The sequence below is a fragment of the Mastigoproctus giganteus genome, chromosome 10 (assembly GCF_048544385.1).
Source record: "Mastigoproctus giganteus isolate SK-2022 chromosome 10, ASM4854438v1, whole genome shotgun sequence".
Taxonomy (NCBI): domain Eukaryota; kingdom Metazoa; phylum Arthropoda; class Arachnida; order Uropygi; family Thelyphonidae; genus Mastigoproctus; species Mastigoproctus giganteus.
In genome coordinates, this window is record NC_143584.1 from 214,514,037 (window position 1) to 214,538,297 (window position 24,261).

The 24,261-nt window shown below is 34.1% G+C and overlaps 1 protein-coding gene across 5 annotated transcripts in view; it reads left to right on the top strand.

The window, feature by feature from the left end:
* Nucleotides 1-24,261, top strand: part of LOC150079885 (liprin-beta-1-like) — a 179,139-nt gene that overhangs the window by 133,489 nt on the left and 21,389 nt on the right. For 4 of the 5 annotated variants that reach the window (XM_090382234.1, XM_090382235.1, XM_090382231.1 and 1 more), the window contains 7 exons: nucleotides 4,983-5,301; nucleotides 8,395-8,533; nucleotides 11,578-11,697; nucleotides 12,065-12,212; nucleotides 12,601-12,810; nucleotides 19,087-19,212; nucleotides 21,472-21,600. In XM_090382234.1, coding sequence (XP_090238360.1) covers nucleotides 4,983-5,301; nucleotides 8,395-8,533; nucleotides 11,578-11,697; nucleotides 12,065-12,212; nucleotides 12,601-12,810; nucleotides 19,087-19,212; nucleotides 21,472-21,600 — 1,191 coding nt within the window. The remainder of the gene's footprint in view (nucleotides 1-4,982; nucleotides 5,302-8,394; nucleotides 8,534-11,577; nucleotides 11,698-12,064; nucleotides 12,213-12,600; nucleotides 12,811-19,086; nucleotides 19,213-21,471; nucleotides 21,601-24,261) is intronic. The other variant, XM_090382233.1, reaches the window with a different exon arrangement.

Sequence of the window (24,261 nt, forward strand, 5' to 3'; positions counted from 1 at the left end):
GTAAACGTTGACATTAAATTTGACATGCATACATCAATATTGTTAATAAATATTGAAAACTGTAAGGAGGCCCATATACCAAACACCAAAGGACTCCATTAATGTCATTAGTCCATGAAGAGCAGTGATCATTAGTAATCACTCTCTGCTTTCTGTCACTCAACCATCCTTTTATCCATAGGAGTAACTTGCTTCTGTTCCAGTTTCTATAAAAGACTTTCATGTGGAGCTGTATCAAAAGCTGTTCTGAAATCCAAGTATAATAAGCAAATGTCAAGCGTGTGTCATATGAACCTGTTTGAATTGATTGATAGCTGATGCCTAAACTTTTAGAGCAAAAACTGGTGTTATTTTTTATGGATTCCTGTAGTAGATAAATAAATACAAGTAGCCATAATATAATAAATAGTAGTAATAGTAATAGATGTTTACACATATATCCTACGTGCCTAAAAACACAACAGCTTATGCAAGTTGGTTAATAGTAGTAGTAGTGGCATGTGATGCAAGAAAGCAAGTGTATGAGCTTATGCAGCATCAGCCAAAAAAAAAAAAAAAAAATCACACTATTCCCTCCAAATGCCTGTCCAGTTCCTCCTTAAATTTATTCAACCTATCAACTTCCACAACGATAGATGGAAGTTTGTTCCAGCAATTAACCACCCGCTGGCTAAATGAAAATTTCCACACATCTATTCTACATCTGTCTTTTCTTAATTTGAATTTATGCCCCCTTAGGTTCGTAATCTGAACAAGTGGAAGGATCCCTATGTCCTTCCTAAAATGAAGGACCTGTACGCAGTACTCAAGGCATGGCCTGACCATTGCCTTATACAGAGGGACAATCACCTCCTTTTCCCTGCTAGCAAAATTCCTATATATCATTGACAAAACCCCACGACCTGCCCTGGCAGCCTGTCTGCATTGCTCAGAAAACTTCATATCTGACTGCACAATTACTCCCAGGTCTTTTTCGTTTTCTACCACCTTAAGTGTAGTACCACATAGTTGGTACTTTTCTCTCGGGTTACTTCTACCCATATGCAGTACTTTGCATTTGTCAAGGTTAAACTTCAGTTGCCACTTCTTAGCCCATCTGCCCAAATAATCTAGATCCTATTGCAGTAGCACACTGCCATTACTGTCATTAACAACCCTGCCAACCTTCGTATCATCTGCAAACTTCGACATTAAGCCTGATATACCTTCATCAATATCATTGATAAATATACAAAACAACAGTGGACCTAACACCGAACCCTGTGGGACTCCACTAATAACATTAGTCCACGAAGAGCAGCACCTATTGATTACCACCCTCTGTCTTCTCCCACTTAACCATCCTTTTATCCATTGTAGCAACTTACCCTTAATACCATTCTGCTCCAATTTGTACAATAGTCTTCCATGCGCAACAGTGTCGAAAGCTTTCCTGAAATCCAAATATATGATATCAAAATTATTTTTTGCATCCAGTTCCTTTGTAACCACATCATAATATCCTATCAAATTTGTCAGACAAGACTTTCCCTTAACAAACCCATGCTGTGTCTGAATTATTGCTGCAGTCTTGTCTAGATGATCCTGCAATGCATCTGACTTGCACTCGCAGAGGGCCAGCCTGATAGGTAAAGCAAAGAGGGGACTGCCTTGGAGCATTATGAAAGGCACTGAACATCTTAACCATAAAAATAATCGGAGTGTTTTTATCATTATTAAGGGCTGCCCTATTCATAATTCCCCTCAGATGTAAAAAAATATGTAACACCACACATCATTGTACTTTGATATGTTGGTGTCAGAGTCGTGCCGAGCCATTTTAGTACCTGAGGCAAGAATGAAAAATTTAAATTTATCAAATAAATTTTAAATAAATTTATTGTATTTTAGTTAAATTTAAATACAGTAAACCCCTGCTATTCGCGGTATCTGTATTCGCGGTCGCTGATTTAACATAAAATGAAACCTAAAAAATGTGAATTTTAAATGCCGTGAACATTTTCCGCCATAAAAAAAAACATGGGCGTGGCTAAAATTATCTTTCCCGGTCAAAACAGCGCTCAGTGGGTGAGGGGAGAGGAGTGACAAAATCGTGAGCGTGGATGTTTCTCGCTAATTCTTGTTCGGTATGTGTTATGCGCTTGCCATGGAAGGTTTCGTCGTTTGTTTTTAATTTATATGCTTTTAAAATTGAATAAATTTATAAATTGATATGCTTACAAAATTGATAAATCTACCATTTTGCAGTGTAAAACAGACTTTTTCGAGTGTGTTAACGGAAGAAAGTGACTTTATTGTGGACAAGTTCTTTCTAACCCGTACAAAAATATGGCTACGAATAACAAGGGAAATGTGAATGTGAAATTATCAAAGAAGGTGATGACATTAGTGAATAAAATTGAGTTATTAGACAAAATTTCTAATGGTGAAAGTGTCTTCTCAGTGGCAAAACATTATAAAATCAATGAGTCAACGGTACGATCAATCAAGAAATCGGAAGAAAAAATCCGCCATAGTGTCCGTGAAAATGCGCTAATTGCTTCAAAAATTTGCTCTGTAACTCATGATGTTAAATTAGAAAAATGGAAAAGCTTTAAATCTGTGGATAGAAGACCGAACTCAAAATAAAATTCCGTTAAGTTCACTCATCATTCGTGAAAAGGCAAAACTCCTTTATCAACACTTTAGCGAAACTGGTGATAGCACTGGCGGGTTTTTTAGCTAGCAAAGACGCTGGTTTGAAAGATTTGTTTGAAATTTCTAATAAATATTACATTTAATATTAAACTGTTTCTTATTTTCATTTCGATGCCATATGCTTGCATTTCACTATGTACTGTCTATGTACATAGTCATATTATGAAGGTACCTATAATACATACATAGACAAAGTTTTAGACTAGTTTTTCTTATATATTTCATACTTTGGAACGGAACCCCTTTATTACTATGGGAGCCATAACTCAGTATTCGCGTTTTCGGTATTCGCGGCATTTCTCAGGAACGTAACCCCTGCGAATAGCGGGGGTTTACTGTATACCCAAACACTTACCTTTCACAATTAAATTGCATATCTTTTGTAGAGGTAGAGCATTTATGCTCAATGGTGTTCATGCTTCCGTAGCCAGGTGGGCAGGAGCAGCAGTGCGTAGTACACGCTTCTTGGTTAGACCAGGGTTCAAGCCCATGACCACCAAATACGGAGGATGCGGAAAGGTCAGGGAATGACCACCGTATATCCCCGGAGCAATATGGCCTTAGTTGCTAATGCTCCTAAAAAAAACCAAATAACAAATAACAACTCAACGGTGTTCATGTTAACTCTGCCAGGACACAAGTAATTGAGGTTATAAAAGTAACAACCATGGTGGCTCCCCATATAGTGTTGCCGTGCAGAGCTCGGTATCTGTACAGTGGCGCAACAAAGATTTTTGTCTTGCAAAAGCAAGATGATAAATGGATTGGAATAATCAAAACATAAAATCGAAAACTTTGGCAATTATTTCATCTTTTTTTTGGCACCCTTTTCAGCTTCTAACCTGAGGCAAGAGCCTCATTCTTCTCGCCCTCGGCATGGCTCTGGTTGGTGTTGACATTTTTGCTTCTGACTCTGCATACAAAGAAACATATGTTACCTATTCATTCAGACTCTTGATATGCCCATGTGCTAAATGTATATGTAATTTTGACATTTTTGATTTAATATTTCATATATAAAATTTATTTGAACATTTTTGATTTATTTCATTCTTAATAAGAAGAAGAAAAGTTTATCAAGAAGAAAAGGTAACTTGCATTTACTTCATGATGTTGACACAGCTTCCCTTTTGGTTCTGTTTGGTGCCCTTGTGCAAAACATCTTTGTATTTTTGGCATTTTGATTTAATATTTCATCCTTAAAAATGCTTAAGTGATAGTGTTGTAAATATAATAGAAATGTCATTACGTTAAACGTGAGAAGTGATAATGCATAGTGAGAGTAGATTACCAATCTTCATTCACAAGTCAGTTGAACCTTGTCAGCTGGGAAAAAAAAATCATGGCGAAACTTTAATGTTTCATATATATGTATGTATTTAAAGAATTTAATATTCTCATATTTGTAAAGTTGCATATTAGAATCTTGGTCAGTAACATAAACTAATATAAAATCAGTAACATAACTTATTCCTTTTCTGGGAATGTAACCTGTCATAGGTCTCAAGCTGCTTGCATTAGCAATTTTGTTTTTTGATACCTGAAGTTTAAGATATATAGCAGATGTTTTGGACTCTCATTGAAATTTTTAAAGTGACTAAAAGTATTCATCATAAATTCAATATAGCTGATTAATTTGAATATTTTTTGAGGAAGATAATTGAATTACATTACAGCTATGCAAATCAAGTGTCATAACCCTAATTATCACATGTTAGAAGTAGTTCATTTTGTGACATAAAAATTGGTAATCCAGTTTGTGTGCATTCTTATATTTCTGATACATACATGTGATTTTATTGTATGAATTTAATTTTAAAAAGCATATATATTTATGGAAAAAATTAAGAATTAATGATTTCTAAATAAAGAAATACTCTTATGCCACATGAAAATTGTTTCTAAATTTAATAAATGCTTTAAAGGTGCTAACTGCTACCTACTACAAATCAAATAAATAAACAGGTAGATTAATTTAAAAAAAAAAACTATGAAATAGGAAAATAAAAGTAAATAAATTAAATTTTACTTATAAATTAATTAATTTTATTATATTAATTATATTATTATATCATATAAATTACTTATGAATTGTTAAATAAATAAATTTTATATATTTGCAGGTAGCACCTCTGAAGTACTTATTGCAACAGTTTTCATATTTGATATAGATGTTTATTTAATTCAGACATCATATCACATTTAATGAATACTATGATAACTTTAAATATATTATTGTTAACCTCTGAAATTGATAAAGCTAAGTTTTGATATATTTATTTCAGACTCCCCCGTCTAAACGACATTATGGAACTATTCCACGACCACATAATGGGACTCATATTTTGCAGCAAATCCAACAGCAGCTTCAGATACATCAGATTGAAAAGTCACCTACTAACTCAACTCCAATTTCATCAAAACCATTTCCTGTAGCTAATAGTGTTTCTTCTAATGATTCAAGTTCCCGGTCAATACAAAGTCTCCATCATCCTGGCATGGATGCTGTTAGTCCAGTACGCAACAAGACTTCAGGAGTGTCCTTTGGTAAAGGATTTTTTAGGTTAAAATTGGGCAAACGAAGCTGCAGTGCACCTGATTTAGGTGATGGACTTTCTATATTGCACCCTGTCCTATCTATATGCATGCTATTTCTATTGCATGTTTGATTATTAGTCCTTTGTTGTACTGCCATAAATACCATTACAGGGATATATGTTAATAACTAACGTAAAAGAAATAAAAACTGTTTTTATATTTATTTATCAACATATTAGTAAACTCGATATGTCAACATATTAGTAAACTCAATAGTGTGATTTAAAAAAGCTTGTGTACATTTTTCACATCATATTCTGCAATCTAGCATGTTCAGGTTGGGGGGGAGGATTCTCAGAAACATATAAAAAGCTGCCCTTTTGATGTTTTAGCTCAGGAGTGGGCAACCTTTATAAATGGTGGGCCAAATAAAATGTCTGTGAGGTACACATGGGCCAAATTTATTGTAATATTGCCCAATCCTGAGCTAAAAATTACAAAAATACAATTCCAGCAACAAAAATTGCAATATTTTATTTTTATAATATTTTGTGACAGATTTGATACTGTTATCAAATCTCTCATATCAGTTAATCAATATCTGGATCGATATTTGTCTTAGCAATGTGCAGAGTATTTTCTAAATTTACATCAGAAATTCCATTAATTTAAAAATATATATAATAAACTTCTGTTCTGGCTGTTTATTATATATATTTTGAAAATGACTGTGGGCTGGATCACACACTTTTCATGGGCCAAAGTTGGTCCAGGGGCTAGAGGTTGCCCACCCCTGTTTTAGCTTATGAAAGCTGAGTCCTACTGAAAGGTTCAGTGACCTCCATGAAATGTGTTTTCTTTAAAAGACTACAACCTTCTCTAAAATATTTTCAAGGTACACTTTTGCAGATTTAACTCCTTTCTCACAAAATTACAGTTCAGTAACAACTTCACAGTTCATAACCACCAAACCATAGCTGATTCAGGTTGTTGACCTTTCTCTTCATGTTATGCATAACTAGCAGCTTCTCAGGAGTGGTGGGCATAATGATATTTTTTTCAATAGTGAAAAGGATCTTTCTTTGCCTTTCTTTCAACATACTGCTATAGTAACAGCTTAGATTGTGACCTACCTTAGAGTAGGAGTTATTTCTCCTACCTTCCTGTGGAAAGTATTAACTTAATGAACCTTTACATATTTCTGGATGTTTCCCCATTTCTCTGGCCATTTGTTTGCAGGGAGGATTAATAATACTATTAGTAGTGAAAAATGTAGCTGTTGCTTCAATGTATTGTTGGAACTCCTGACCATGAGCTAATAAATGGAATTTTAATTTAAATGATGCAAGGGAGCAAGCTTATATAGAATTAGCCAAAAAAACCCTACCTGTATCATTTGTCCATCCCCTCTTATTAGTAGTGGCAAATGGTGCAAGGAAGCAAGAAAAAAAAAAAACTTCCCACATCACCTGTCATTTCCTCTAATAATTTGTCTAATTCTTCATGAATTTTTGAACACTGAATTTTTTCTTAATCTTTTCACACCTCTTGCATTGAAAACACAGAAAGGCATCTCCCTTTGACTGTATCATGTCCCACTGTAGATGACTCCACAAACATGCTGCAGATAGCTCAAATAAACCATTCTTTTGGTGTTACTCTCTCTTTTACTGTCATGGTAGACAAATTGTCTGCTAATTCTTAACAGCAGAAAAAACCTGAAAACATTGGTTGGTGAAATCTCTGCTTTGTGCAATGCTATAATACTACTGAGTTCTCTTTTTCACCCCACTTCATTGTTAACCTATATAAAGAGAGCATCATTATTACTGCTATTTTGGTATGCATCACACAAAAAAATATACAGAATATTGCAGTTATTGACTTATTTTTTTTTTTCAGTAATTCATCACTCAAACTTCATAACAGTATTTATGGCAGTATTGTGCATGTAATAGATATGTGAGGTAAACCCTACTGGGTTTCTTCAGTTACATCCACGCTTTGAGGTAGCACTATGCAATCTAAATCATATCTATTTTAAAATAATTTATAATGTATCTAAACTATCATATCTTTGTTTTGCCGACCGGGCTAGCCGGGTGGGTAAAGTGCCTGCCTGGCAACCCAAAGGTCGCGGGTTCGAATCCTGCCTCGGGCTTAGATCAGAGTAGTGCAAAAACCTTGGGAGGTGCATTATGGCCACTGAAGCTGATGCGCGAACAACTAACAAAAAAAAAAGAAGTATCTTTGTTTTTGTAAGTTAATATTTATAAATAACATTAATGTTATACAGTTGATATTGATTCTCTTAAAGTTTCAATCAGCATATTATGTATACACAGACATTATGGTGGTTGAATGAAATATACAGTGTTTCTGCTGAGGCATAATTTGCATTTTGCATGTTTTGTTTATTTATTAAAAATCCAAAATGCACTTATTATGCTTAATAAGATTGTTTTAGTAAAGCTTTTTATCTGCTACTTCCTCTACCTTAAGTGAAACAGAATTGTTATATTTTGTATTATTTCTGCTGTTCCATATTTCTGAAGCCTAACAGCTTGATTTTTTTTTTTTTGTATGTGTACATTCAGTGCATTCATATTTTTATTTCTCATAGTAGCACCTTTCCTTAGCCACATTCATCAGTATGGTGACTACTTAAAACCATGTGTAATATTTCTATTATTTTTCAATGTTTAAGTGCAGTAATTAATTTTTCTCCATTCAAAGTTATAGTTATATTAGTTCAAAATTATATTTTTAGTTTGACAATTAATATATATGACAAATAAAATTCAGATTATATTAAAAAAAAAAAGTTCTGTCCGATAAGCTTTAATTCACAAACCTAAGCATTACTTTGCTGTGTTTACAATAAATTAGCTGTATGGAGTAAGATAGTCATAAAATAATGAAATTTGTGCATTATGAATCATTTTGAGTGCTTGGAAGTATATAGTACAGTTATTTCTGAATAGTCATTTGCCATGTGTTATCCCTTACTTTAACATGAGTAATATAATTGCCCAATATGGCTTTTCTGTTTCTCTCCCTTGTGTAATTCTGGATAATTTCTGTCAAAATTATACGAAAAACATAGTAATGTATTTTAGTTTCATTACCATAATATATGCATGATTTTATATCATTTAGCTCAACCAGAAACTGAATTGGTCCAGGATGTTGAAGATTCTTCTCCACAAACAAAATTTTCTCACAAGAGAACCATGTCCACATCATCTAAACTTGAACTCAGAGAAAAACCAAAAGGATTTAGAAAATTATTCAGCAAGTATGTAATATGAATTTATTCAGCAAATAAACTTTAGAAAATAATATATTGCATAATACCTTATTGGTTTATTTGTAATACATTGATGTACCAAGTTGTGTCCAAAGTTGCTTCCAGAAGAGATTACAAAAGATAAAGGTTATGACACAACAGCAGTTGAAAGCTAGACATTTTAATGTTATAGTTTTATTGGGAATTCTCCAGTTATCAGATGATGTGTTGTTGAAAAATTTTCCAACAACATCATATGATAACTGGAGAATTCCCAATTGACACAGAAGTTAATACTTCACTGTTTTATAGTGAAGCATTAGTTGTATAGTTTAGGGTTGTACATACTTTGGTGCCAGATAGTTAGATAATGGTTCCATATTTGGCTTTACTCGCCTTTCAGTTTTCATCCGATGGAATGTTTTTATATTTCATGAATGGTAAGGTGTCCCTTGACCAAATAATTATAACTTGCATCCAAATAGAATGGAAAAAAAAAAAACTGGTAAATAGTTTTTCACCTAGTTTTCTGCTAATCTGTGCTTTTTCTTTTTTCTTTTATTTATTTTAAAGTGCAGTTATGCTCTAACCTTATTTTAGGTAAAACTCTCATTTTAATATAAAAAAGTTATGTTTTTTTGTTTTGACTTCATTCAGGAAGTGGTGGGAAAATATGTATTCACAATTATATGGGACTTGGACAATGTCTTATATGGTAAGAAACAAAAGGAAAGGTGTGATAGAATAAAACAGGAAAGGGGAAAAGAAAATTTCCTTTTATTGGAAAAGGTAAATGAGATAAATAGCATTGGGGAAGATATTTGGAAGAAAAGAATAGAGATGATTCAGAAATGGCCACTGGTCTTTGAATATTTAAGATGTTTTTCCTTGCCTTTTATAAGGGTTATTTTCAAAATCTATAATTATTATTGGTTTTTTTTTTTTTTTTGTATTAGGCTAATTATTAGGTGAATTAGGCTAATGGCTGTGTGAAACAGTTCCAAACTTATGATTTGCTCTGCAATAGGAAGAAATGAGATGGACTATTATAATTCACAAATGCATGTAGAAGTTCTTGATTCTAATCAGTTACTTGAAATAATATATGGATTAAATTTGCCATAGTGGTGAAGTCAGTTTTTTTTTTTTTTTTTATACAAATGTATATTTTAATGTATATTTTAATGGAAAATTCAATGATCAACTGCTGGACACATCTTTAATAAAAAAAAGTTTATGATATCCTCCTTTTAAGAATCTTTTAGTTAGCTAAATTCACTTTGAGTGAATTTGCTCACCAATCTTGAAGGTAATGTACAGTAATAAAATCATTCAGCAGTCAGTTAAATAATACCGATTGTCTATGAACAGGTGATAACTCTTCAAGTGTAAATAAAACTTTCAATTTTGATGTGTATGATTGTAATATGAACATAAAATACTCTGAAATTTCATATCAACCCAAATTTCTTGATCCTTTTATTCACAGTCGTGTGCAATTACATTGTTGTATAAAGGAAAGAACCAAGTTGAAGATTAGTTAGAACATTCTTTAAAGCAGGAATTTTAAGGGTGAATAGGATAGCAGTAGGCTAGAAGAATTCTGATTTTTGTGGATATAGATATGTGATACTGGAAAAATTAAGTACCATTATTTCCATTGTGATGGAAAGTAAGATATTTGTTAGAAGACATTCTTTTTAAAATATCAGCTAGACCAGGAATGCAAACAGGTTTGACTGGCAAGCCAACAGATGTAATGTTTATTATGCGCAATGTAATGTTTATTGTGTCCGCACAATGTTTATTCTGCGGTTTCAGGTCATACATTGAATTTAATGTGTAATTTTATTTGTTGTAATTTTATATAGTTTGTCATATTTATATGGAATAAAAAATCTAATAGAGATTTTTTATTCCATATAAATATGCGCACTTCAGTGCAAATATTAGAGACCAGAGAACATAAATTTTAAAAAATACAAATTTCTTTGATAGTATAACAATGTTAAATTGTCATATTGTACAAGCCAATATGAAATTTAAAAATTTTCCTGCACTATCACAGTTTTAGTATGCAAATAAAATTTAATAGCATACCAAGTTTGGCATACATACCATTCATTTTCCATTAACTAGGCTTTCAATAACAAATATAAGATCCTGCAATGATTTTAGAAGATTAATTGAAGGGACATTAGTTCTATATTCATTTGCCTGCTATTGATTGATCTCTCATTCATTCCTTGGCTTATAAGCCCTTTAGTGCAGTGACTATGATTACATTGCTGTTCTTTCATACTGTGGGGAAGAGGTGTGAGTTTGATTTCTGTCGACAGGAGTAGCTTTTTTACACAATATGACCAAGGATTGCATAGTTTTTTCCCTCTGGAAATACAGCTTTGATATCACCAAACAGAATTGATATCATTTATAGATATGGTATCCTGGCACACATGAGAAAGAAATTGGATGTCGTCACATTTAAATAGCTTTATATAAAAATAGTTTTGTAGCTTTTAATCTGCATTTAAGCATTACAGATGCATATTTTACATAAAAACTAATTTCTGTTTTAGAAAACTAAATATGAATAGTTGTTTGGGGTCATCTTTTATTTAGGATTATTTTGGTTTTTTGAATTTATGTGGAATAACAGAATTGTTCAGTTCCTTTTTGCTCTTCTAAGCCTTAAAAACTTTATTCGAAAATAGCTCGTTATGTATAAACTTTCCAATAATAAAAGCATAGCTACTTATACGAATGCTAAAACCACATAAAAAGACTTGCACCTTTTTAAAACCTTAGAGAAGTAAAATGGAATGGGACAGTTCTACTATTCTACATAAATTCAGGTCTTTTATTTGATAATAACTTACCTTACTTCATATTTCAGTTTGAATAAGTGGTATTTTGCTGTTATCCTTTATAGATGAACTTGTTTTCAGTTTACATGTTTCTATTTTGTAATTAAATATATAGAATTATTTAAATGTTTATTACAAAATCAGTTAACTAAATATTTTCTAAATTTTTACACCCTCATATTGCAGGTTAAAGCGGACATCTTCTCAAAGTTTGGACCATGAAGAGGCTAAACTGAAAAGAGGAGGGATCAGAGCAACAGCAGGACCACGATTGGGATGGTCTCAACAATTAAAGTCAAACATTGTGTAAGTAGATCAATATAGTTTACTTATTGTGTGATAGAAATTCATCCAAAGTTCCACTTAAGTATATCAAGAGGCTGGAGTATCAATGCTAAGAAATATTTTGAAATATCAGTTATTTGTTTATCTAAGAAGCTGAAATTCAGCTTTTTAGTGTGATTTTTCTTATTTATTACTTGGAGATATCTTTGTAAATAGCACTTTTTATATAGCTTGATATTCTTAACTTGGTGCTGATTAATCAATGGGGGGAAGAGAGAGAGAGAGAGAGAGAGAGAGAGAGAGAGAGAGAGAGAGAGAGAGAGAGAGAGAGAGAGAGAGAGAGAGAATTATAAAATTTAATTTGACATTTTGTTATTTCATTTTTCAGAACCGACGTACCATTTCCTCACTGGGATAACCAGATGATTGTAGATTGGTTTCACAGATTAGGACTTAATATGTATGTTGGAGAGTGTAAACGATGGATAAAGAATGGAGACCATTTGCTCAAAGCAACTGTTCATGACTTGGAAAAGGTATGTAAATGATTTACAATTAAAATCTTACAATGAGCATCCTGAGTTTTAGATACATAAAATACTTTTAAACAGAAAACTTTATTGCAGCTTCTAATTTTAATTATTAATACTTAGAATAGTATATTGTCACATACTGTCATTTAATACTGATGATATGATGTTTAATGGTGTTTTTCCAAATCCCAAAAGGCACTAACTAAAATATAAATATATCTTTGTTAAATTGCTTATTTTTCTCCAAATAAATGATACTTTAGAATTTCCTTGCCTCTACTTCCTGCTCAGATATAGTTTAGCATTATTTTAACTTGTTAAACTAAAATTTTTTGAGTTAATGGTAATTTTAGGCTGTTTTCTATTAAAAATTTAATATTTTCTGCCATAGGAATTATCAATAAAGAACTCCCTCCATAGGAAAAAACTGCAGCTAGCTCTACAGGTTAAAAGGACAAATGATGAAGGTTTACTGGCTGCTGCAAGTAAAGTAGATTACCAATTTGTTATACGATGGCTAGATGACATTGGACTGCCTCAGTATAAGGATGTTTTCTTTGAAGCTCGAATTGATGGACTTGTACTTCATTTTTTGACTGTGGTAGGTTTATAGTTAATAGTGATAATAATTTCTTGCTTGTTAATTTTATATTTTATTTTTCAAGTAACATAAGTCACCACTAGTTTGACTTTTGATGTCATTAGTAAAATATTTTTGAAATATTCTTGAGGTATGTAGCCTGGCTTGTTCATAAGGCAGACTAGGTATGTGGATTCCAGAGTTCCAGAAATCATAAAAAGAAAACAGAGATTTGAAACACATAATCCAAACTTTTACAGTGTGATGGGAGTTCACAGAATGTTTTACCACAGTCTCTGTTCAATATCTGAATCAGATTTGGCATATTTTATTCTGTAGGGAGAATTAAATGGTGGACCTTGTGGGAACTTTGTGGATGGATGATGTAGGGATTATGGCTGCATCATGTACCAAAATTAGCTGGGGTTTTTTTTTTTTTTTTGTAAAGTAGCACCAGCAGCAAGGGATTGTGGCTTACAATTATGTAATTTCAGTAGTTGGTGCAGGTGAGTATCTAGTGATTTAAAAAAAAAAATTTTTTAAGGTTTTCACATATACATATGCTAAGTGCTTATTGCCTTCACCATGTCTGTCTGCCCATATGTAACAACTCAACTTTCAGTAGATGGATTTTCATGAAATTATATACGAGGCTGTAATAAAGTTTCTAGACTTGTTCTGTTGTGTTCATGTTCGATGAGTGAAAATAAACAGAAGTGATATATTGTAGTTCAAACTTCCAACAGGTGGTGGTACAGAGAGTGTCCAGTAGGCTGACAGATTGGAAGTAACAACCTGTTTCGTTAGTAGCATTAACATTTCATGTCATGATTTTGCAATGGATTAATGAATAAATATCAAATTTTGCTTTAAACTAAGAAAATCTGCAACAGAAATGTATGATATGTTAAAAACTGCTTATGTTGATGAAACATTAAGTCATACCAGTAATTTTGAATGATACAAAGGGTACTAGGAAAGTTTTGCAATACAGCTTTGTTTATTTAATTTTTTCAAAGTAATTTCCTCTACATTCAATACACCTCTCCATCCTCCGAAACCAATCTTTAAACCAGTTCTGCCAAGTTTCACTAGGGAGTAAAGCACACTTGTTGTCCCAAGCCCGTAGAAGGTTCTCATCACTGGAAAACCGCCTCCCTTTTAGCTTCATTTTCACATGCGGGAACAGTGCAAAGTCGCAGGGAGCAAGGTCTGGACTGTAGGGAGGGTGCTCGAGAAGTTTCAGTCCTGTCGTGGTCAAATATTCGGTGCAGGCTTTGGCGCGGTGAGCTGGAGCATTATCGTGATGGAGGTACCAGGTGTCCATTCTTGACTTTGGCCGCAGGTTCTTCATAGATCCAATGACTTTAGGCAGGCATTGTTCAGTATACCACTTAGCTGTGACTGTCTTCTGCGTGTCCAAAACGACACGTTCCACAATTCCACTCGATTTGAAAAATACAGCTATCATTTTCTTCTTTACAGATCGGGATTTTCTGACAATTACGGGTGTGCCGTCATCATCAAAGACCCAAACTTTGTTTTGAGCCTTGGTCGGCAGATCGTAATAGTACAGCCAAGTCTCGTCACCTGTCACGATGTTGTTCACATACCGAGATTGTCCCTTATCAAATTTTTTTAACATCTCCCGGCACCAAGTCACATGTCGTGTCATCTGCTCTTCAGTCAGTTGATGCGGCACCCAGAGAGAACAAAGTTTCTTCACGTGCAAATGATCTTGCAGAATCGAACGAATTGCTGGTGCATTTAGGCCCAAAGTATCCTCTATCTGTTGGTAGGTCACTCGCCTGTTTTCGTCAAGCATTTTCCTCACAGCAGTAACGTTTTCCTCCGTAACTGACGTTCGTGGCCTTCCCGGCCTCTCAGAATCCTCCAGAGTGAAATTTCCCCTTTGGAATTCTCTATACCACCTGAATATCGTTGTACGATGTGGACAATCATCATCTAGTGCAAGAGTCATTTCTTCTAAGCACTGGTCTATGGTTAAACCACGCATGAAATTATACCGCAAAACTGTCCTTATCTCATTTCGTGACCACGATGCCATCGCAAGCACTTTACACTCTCACTACTAATGAATAACTGAGTCCATCGACTTGGCGCGGCGGCTACTATGCACGTATGAACATGTCTCAACATGCAGCAACAAGCAGCTTCCTGTGATTCATTGTTGCGTCATATTGCAAAACTTTCCTAGTACCCTTTGTATATGCAGTTCAAAGATGGATGCAAGGATGTTTGCAGTGACCCAAGAAGTGGGTATCGGGCAACTTCTCGAAATGAAGAGAGAGTTGCAAAAGTTTGGGAAATAGTGGCAAGAGATCATCAAGAGATAATCTCAGAATGATGGCTGATGAGTTAGATATGAATAAGGTGACAATTCGTCAAATTCTACATGAAGGTTTAGAGAAAAGAAAGGTCTGTATAAAAATTTGTGCTGCATAGCCTTGTACATGAACAGAAGCAGTGAAGAGTGTCATCATGCAAAGATGGGTGTTAGAGACAAAGGTCAGAGCATGTAGTGGACTTCAAAATCATCACCAAGGCCCAAAATGTTTTGTTTACAGAAGCCCAGGATCAAGATGATGCTGATCATGTTTTTTGACAAACGGTGTGATTCACAAGGAATTTGTACATGAAGGGGAGAGAGTCAATGCTGTGTTCTGCGTACAGGTGCTTCAAAGACTGTTGAAGTGCATTTCCTGGGTGAGGCTGCAATTTAAAGAGAAAGGCAGCTGGTTCTTGTTGTGTCACAATGCCCCCCACCCATTCCACACTTGTTGTGAAGACATTTCTAATGAAACATGGCATTGTACAGATCAGCCATCCACACTACTCTGCTGATCTAGCACCAGTGGACTTCTTCATCTTTCCCAAGTGAAAACTATCCTCAGAGGAAAGAGATTTCAAGGTGTTGAGGGAATAAAGAAAAACATTAACCACCAAACTGAGTTGTTGGTGACTCTGTTGTCAGGGAAACAGGAAACATGGTATGTAAAAAGGATAGGTGGAACAGGACCAGGGTATGTCTGCCAGGGGCAAAGGTTGATGACATTGTAGAGCAGATATCATCTTTTAAAGGCACAAAAGGTCATATTGTTGTACACGCTGGCACTAATAATATTAAGAGTAGGAGACCGGCGGAATTACTTAACAAGTACAGGTCACTGTTGAAAAAAAGACGTGAATTAGGGTTGAATTTGAAAGTATCTGCATTTCTGCCCAGACACAATAGGAGGGAGTATATGATGAGAGCCTTGTTTTTTTTTTTGCCTATTTTCACCAAAAAACCTGGTTTTCACCAGTTTTAACTGAATAACCTCTACTGTTTTCCTTCCTGCATACAAATACATGATCTCCAGCTTTATGAAATTGAAAAGTTAGCAATGCTTATATAATATTTACATTTAAAATTTTGTCCTCATTTAGAAAATCATGCACAGTAACCTTATCTCTCCTGTCTTTTCATTCTTTTTATGCATTATTATTATTATTATTATGTTTTTCATGAAATGATGCAATTTATTTGAAGTTATCTGTAAATAATTACTGCTATAGCATTTTAATAACTTATCTATTTTTCACTAACCCATACCCATTTTATCTTCAGTCTTGAAATAATGAAATCCATAATCCCATTTTCACATTTTTTCATTGATGGCAGCATTATTGCACTTAAAGGTGAATACAGGAACTCCCCAACTTACGTAAAGGTTGTGTTCCGTGAAATGCTACGTAAGTTGGAATTTTCCCCACGCTTGTGCAGCACTCGCAACTGTGCTCACTGAATTGATTGAATCAAAAAAGAAATGTTCGACGAACATGTAAATAGAATTATTTATTGTATTTATTCAATTTTTTATCTCATGCATAGGAAAAATTATATAAGTGTGCAATTTAAAAAAATTTCAAAATTATAAAATTACAAAAAAAGAGAGGAGACAGGCATGACGTCAGTAAGTTTTACCTCTTGAGCATCGTTGCCAGAATCGACGTTTTCAGCCTGATAAGTACACTGCTGCGGAGGTTTCGGACTCTGGAGATTTAGAAGGGGTTAGCCACTCAACCTTACAAAAGAACATATTAATGGATGACTGGACGGTAGCTTTTTTCTTTTCATTGTAGATTTCTTTGTAGCAAGTAAGCATATTATTCACCCCTCTGTTAACTTTTAAGAATCGTTCGCTGTCAGGATCCATCTTCTCAAACCTCACCATTCCCAATGCAATTTCACAAAATGCCATTGCCATCTTTGGTGATGAAGCATCTCAGCTACTCATTTGGTTCATCAGCATTTTCTTCTTTCACTGTTGCTGCCTGCAAGTCAATAAGTTCTTTGTTAGATAATTCCTTTTCTTCTTCCTCTGTTAACTCCTCCACGTCTTTGGCATCAACTTTTAGCCTGGGCAGAAATTACTATCTTAGTAATTTCCACCAGGCCTTATTAATGTTTAAGATGGTGTGGTAAATATTGTAAGAGTTCCAAAAATCTCTTAACGTAAAATTTTTCTTATCGTCTACTGCAGACAATGCCTGAGCAAATGTTGTGCATAAATAGTATGCTTTTAAATTCGAAATAACACCCTGATCCATAGGTTGGATGAGTGAAGTCGTGTTTGGTGGTAGAAATATGACTCTCACGTTCAAATTGAAATCATCTAGATGTGTAGGATGTCCAGGAGCATTATCTAATAGAAGCAAAATCTTGAAAGGAATGTTGTTGTCTATACAATATTTTTCAACCTCGGGAATGAAGCAGCATTTAAACCAATTATCAAAGAGAGATATTGTTATCCATGCTCTCTGGTTCAATTATAAATGCACAGGTAGGGTGGCTTTATTGATGCCCTTAAATGCACGAGGATTTCCAGACTGGTACACAAGCAGTGGTTTTAATCTGTAATCTCCTGCTGCATTAGCCTCAAGCAAGAGCGTGACCCTATCTTTTGATGTCTTGAAACCTGGCATTGTATTTTTCTCTTTGGCAATGTATGTTCGATTCGGCATTTTTTTTCCAATACAGAGCAGTCTCGTCAACATTAAACTTTTCTGCATTGAATAGCCACTTTCATCAGTAATTTTTCCAACACATCACAAAATTTCTCTGCATCTGCAGAATCGACACTTGCAACTTCATCGCATACTTTAACGTTGTGGAAACTAGCACGATGCTTGAACCTATTAAACTACCCATTGCTTGCCACGAACTTGGGTTGGGGTCAGCATACTTATCCTTAGTATCTTTATAAATACCTGTTGGTTTTGCTTGAATGGTCATTAGACTCAGGGGCACTTGCTTCTGAATCTGATTTTCCATCCATATTATTAACAGCTGTTCCATCTTCGATATAGCACCTGAATGCTGTTTTGTGATCACTGTTGATCTTAAGTGCATTGATCCTTTGACATGTTCTTTTATAGAAGCACTGTCTTTTAAAATAGTATTCACTGTTGAAGCAGCGAGACCTAATTCCCTTGCAATAGATGACAAACTTTGTCCTGTGTACTTCATAATCATTTTCATCTTCATTTCTAAATCAATTTTGCTTCATTTCCTGGCACTATCACCACTTCCACTTTTTGTTGGTTGCTTTCCCTTCATCATTGCAATACATAAATAGGAATGAAGAGAAGTTTCTGAAAATTTGTTTTTTATATGATTGAAGATTTCAGTGAAGGGGAACACATTTCACCATAATAGCGTAAAAAACCACACAATTGCAGTTATTGGTATTATCACAAATGCAATAAGATTGAGTTTACTACCCGTTTATAATTAGATGCACTAACAGAAAAGTCGAGTAAACCAGAAAATACAAATTGTTTTATTGTTTTGTGGTCGTGACCTCCAGAAATGTGCTTTAGAAAAATATCACAAAGGCATTCAAAATTGATTCGTTTAACAGGAACATATGATAATAATGAAAGGTAGTGCAATTTCTGTTATAAATATGACCTTTTAGAGAGATAAATAGCTTAGTAATATAGCGAAATTTTTAACTTCCAAGTACTTGAATAAATTACAAAAAAAAAAAAAAAAAAACAATGTGTTATTGGGTTTACATTACAGTATCTTCACGATACCTCCATTTATTCCTATGTGATGCAAAATACATTTCCACAATTTTTTTAAGAAGTTTGCATTGGCTTCCATAAGTTGAGTATTACGTAAGTCGGGGAGTTCCTGTATATCACAAAAAAATCACTTTAAATAATACCCAAAACAGTTTCCTTATTAAATTGTGATGTTGTCTTAAAGGTTTGTTTTTTTATTAGGAAGATCTCCTGTCCTTGAAGATTACAAATCAGTTGCATCATATTAGCATCAAGAGAGGTATCCAGGTGTTGAGGAAGAATAATTTTGACATTTATTGTCTAACAAGGCGTTCAATACCAGATGAAGTAAATAAGACATTTTCTTTTCTTCTATGACTATAAATTTTGTTTTAATTTTGTAAATTTCAGATTTTACAGTAGAAAATTGATTTTAACAAAAAAAAAAGACTTCAGAAACACTTTGTAACAATAACTGTAGATCTGTTGTGTATCATAAGGAAGAAGTACATTATATTACTAAAGTTGAAGTTCTTTAAATTCCACTTTTAATAGTGTTTGTTCACCTTGGCTCTTGCAAGACTTTTTTTCAAATTCATTAGATAGTTCTAACATTATTCTATTCTTCTTTAAGAGTATATGCAACTTCATTGGTGGAGTTGGGACTGACATATTCAGCTCCTCAGGTGGTTTGATGTGTATCATTTTAGTTTGAGTAGTTTCTAGATTAGTCATGGAAAATTTGAAGTTGTTCCTCTCAAATTAAGTATAACAATATGTCTTGTTGCACTGGAACATGTACATGATGTGATCAAAGTGTTTGGAGACTGACTAATATTTGGAAAATGATGGTCTTACCTGCTATTTGGATGGATCTTCTTCGAAGTAGTCTCCTTGAAATTTCCAAAGCCTCATCAACTTCTGGAATCATTCCTGATAGACTTCTTTTAGAATTAATAATAGTTCCTGTGTTGTGTTCTTAACAATTTCCTCATTTGTTACAAATCTTTGATTTTTCAAAAGTTCTTTAAGCTTGGGAAATGAACAAAAATTACAGAAAGGTAAATCTGGTAGATGGAGGAACACAGCAATGTAGTGCTTCACAAGAATGAATAGCACTGAATGTGCAGAAATGTTATCACCATGCGAGGAGCAATTTTTTGAAGTCCACTTTTCTGGATATTTTCTCTGACAGCCTCATGTGTTCACCACAGAACTGTTTTGTAGCATTCCTGGTTCACTGTTTGACCACACAAGACAAATGGTAAAAAATACAATAAGCATGATTTTCACATTTGATTGAAATCCTTACTTTTTTTTAATCTTGGAGGAGACAGAATTCCCATTGAGAGGAATGGACTTGGCTCTTGCAAGGCTTTTGATCAAATTCATTAGATAATTCTAAAATTATTCTATTCTTTAAAGTATTTGGGAAAAAAGTAAAAAATTAGAAATGCTTATATAAGAAACAAAGTGTAGTTTGGTAGCAACACGTTGAAAAAGAGTGACATGCAAGAACTCACCATTCTCTGATCATCAGGAAGGATTGTGAGACAAAACCTTGGCTGCAGCATGTCATATTGCCAAATCCTGTATCAAAATTGATTGACATAAGAAATACCAGTTTCACTAACGACTTTGCAGATGGTTAAATGTTAGTTGCTCCTGATCAGAACACAAGTGGCTGAATCATTGTTAGAAAATCTTCTAATTAGAAAATTGAGGAATACATTAGCCTTTTACGTATTTCACAATAAGCAGGATTTCACCTGCTGTAAGTAACACTGTGATATAATATTAAAAACTTCTTTGTTTGCAGGTCACCTTAAAAAGGTTACTTTAAAAAAATGTCATCAAAAGCTGAGCTGTTCTACTATTTGTTTAAAATATGAGACACTACTAGGATAGCCTATTTTGAGATTTACTGGTTTCTCCTAGATTTAGAGACTCAGTTAGAGACTCAGTCTCTAATTGAGACTAGAGATTAGAGACTGACAGTTTGTTAAATAATGCAGTTTTTTGTGAGTTGCCATTTGGTGTAAAGAAGTTAAAACTTCAAATAGTTCATTATCAGAAGCTGTGTCCAGTGAATTATAATTTGGGAACTATGAACGTAAAAAATAAATGTTTATCATTTATTTTCCATAAGTACCTGCAGATTCTTTTCATAATTTTTTTTGTATGTTAAACATTATATTAATAATTATTAAATTTTTTTTTATTTTTTCCTTATAAAAACATGGGGAATGAAATATATCCTGTATGGTTATTTATATAACTTTTTAAGCATCATAACAAAAAGATTAAAGAACACTAAAAAGGAAAGAGAATTTTCAGTCTCTTTTATAAAGTATTGTATTATATTACCACTTTCTTTTTTATTGGAAATTATCTAGAATTTTGGAATTTGTTTCATCTAGAGCACTACATTTTCTTGTATTCACTGCATGCTCAATTTAAATCTTAAAAAATGGAATGCAGTATTTGAGGTTTTCTTTTGAAGTCTATAATTAGTATATTAAAAATAATACATTTTTTTCACTTTCTTGATCAAAGTATTTAAGAATTTGATCTTAAGTATATATCTAGGATTATCAATATTTACAGAGTAAAGAATACGCATCTTTGGATGTATCACTGTGGACAAATCATCGGGTAATGGAGTGGCTTCGAACTGTTGATTTATCTGAATATGCCCCAAATTTAAGAGGAAGTGGTGTTCATGGAGCTTTAATGGTAGAGTAATTTTTTTATAATGTTTCAAGGTACTTGGATTCAACTTTGAAATTTTATTTATTTATTTTTTATTTTTTTTAGTTTAGAATATAAATGAGAGCTTATTCACACACTAGCATGCACATTGTGAGATAGCCTGTATGCTGTCACAAAAAAGAAGCAGCCCATTGTTAACTATTACATGGGTTTAGCTACTACAGTAAAATAGCTATATTGGAGTTGCAAACTCCTTGGTGAACACAGTTGGTAGAGCATTTAAACTTTTTGTAGTGCTTTATGATTCTATCCTGTGCTGGTTTATTGGCTGCTATAAGCAGTTACGGAGCTTAGAGGGAAACAGGTATCCTGTGTGTTATCAGACACTCAGCCTAAAACACTGATGGATCCAATATCTCTCTAGTACAGAAGATTTAGAAGTCCGGTTGGCCTGCCTCCCTAAAATCCACTCATGCACACCTTCTCGATGTTAAGCCCTGTTACGTCACTTAGGTGGCAACGAACGTGCAGAGTGGTTCTCTTCAAGACGCCTGGTCAGCGTGAAGAGGAAAAGACCAAACCCTCCAGCAATGAGAGCACAACAATACAAATGGCCCTCAGTCCCCAGCAGCTTTCACTCTCCCTCTTACGGCAGCGAGAGGATCAGAGTGGAAGCAGAGGGTGCTAAGAATCTCTGGGTACGACCAGGCTGCCATGCACGGAAATTGAACTTGGCCTGTTATAATGTACGATCACTCATCGGTGAAGACAGGATATTAGAGCTGGAAAAGGAATTAGAAAATGTGAATTGGAATATCATCGGTTTGGCTGAAACAAGAAGAAGAAATGAATCACTTATAAGTTTATCAAGTGGAAATCTGCTGTACACCAATGGAAACAGTGAAAGGAGTGAAGGTGGAGTTGGGTTTATGGTCCATAAAGATTTTAAAAACAACATTTTGGAATTCAAAAGTACATCACCAAGGGTGTCAAGACTAATACTCAAGATTTCTAAGAGGTACAAGCTAAAGATTGTAATGATTTATGCACCAACATCGAGCCACGATGATGAAGAGGTTGAAGACATGTACACTGAAATTGAGAGTCTTCTAGATGAGCAGAAAACCCACTACACTATTATTATGGGAGACTTCAATGCTAAGGTTGGAAAAAGGCAAAACAGCGAAGAAAGAGGAATTATAGGAAATTTTGGAATTGGTGAAAGAAATAAAAGAGGTGAAAGACTTGTGGAATTTGCAGAATCTCAAGGAATGTCAGTAATGAACACTTTTTTCAAGAAAAGGGTGAACAGAAAGTGGACATGGAAGAGTCCAAATGGATTAACAACTAATGAAATCAACTTCATCCTCACTAACAGAAGATATATTGTGAATGATGTTACCGTCCTGAATAAGGTAAATGTTGGAAGTGATCACAGAATGGTAAGATGTACACTTGATATAGATGTAGGAAAGGAAAGGAAAAAACTGACTCGAGTAAATAATACAAAGGTCTTTGAAATAACAGAGGAGGAGAAAAAGCAGTATGTACTGGAACTTAAGAACAAGTTTGAGCTTCTGCAGACTGCTCAGGACCAAGATATCGACGAGGAATATTACAACTTTCTGAAAGTGATAAAGCCCAAGAAACCTATAGGGAAACAGAAATCCAAAGAAGAAAAAATTAGTCAAGAAACACTTGTCATGATGAACCAAAGACGACAAATGAAGAGCAAGAAAAACACTGCCAGGGAGAAAATTGAGTATACTGAGTTATGCAAAGCCATTAGAAAGAGACTCAGAGAGGACATAAGAAGATTTAACACAAGAAAAGTAGAACAAGCATTAAGGGAAAACAAAGGATTTAAATCAGCAGCCATGAGCAGTAATACAGAAAGACAAATGATACTGAAACTGAAGAATAGCAATGGTGTACTTATAAACAGCAGAGAAGGCATAATTCAAATAGCAGAAGACTACTATAGAGAATTATACAAGGAGCGAGGGAATGATACCAGCAGTGGGGAAGATGGATTGCAAAGTAGCAACACATACGACATACCCGATATTCTTCCTGATGAGGTAGAACATGCATTGAAGAAAATGAAGAATCGGAAAGCCCCGGGGGAAGATGAAGTTACTGTAGAGTTGTTAAAATTGGGAGGAAGAGACATAACACAAAAACTGGCAAGGCTCTTCACAAAGTGCATTAGAAAAGGTGTGATGCCTAAGCAGTGGAATAATGCAATCATAGTTTTGCTGCATAAGAAAGGAGATAAATCAGAAATTGGAAATTATAGACCAATTAGCTTGTTATCCCATATCTACAAGTTGTTCACAAGGGTCATTACTAACAGATTAGAAAGAATACTTGATGAGAATCAACCGAAAGAGCAAGCTGGCTTTAGGACAGGATTCTCAACTATGGATCACCTTCACGTAATATCACAGCTAATGGAGAAAGCAAATGAATATAAAACACCATTATGCCTGGCATTTGTGGATTATGAAAAGGCATTTGACTCCATACAGCATAAGGCAATGTTTCGGGCACTGGAAAGACAAGGCATAGATACTCCATATATTATGATTTTGAAGAAAATATATGAGAGTGCTACATCCTTTATTAGACTAGACAAAGACAGTAGCAAATTTAAAATCGAGAAAGGAGTTCGACAAGGAGACA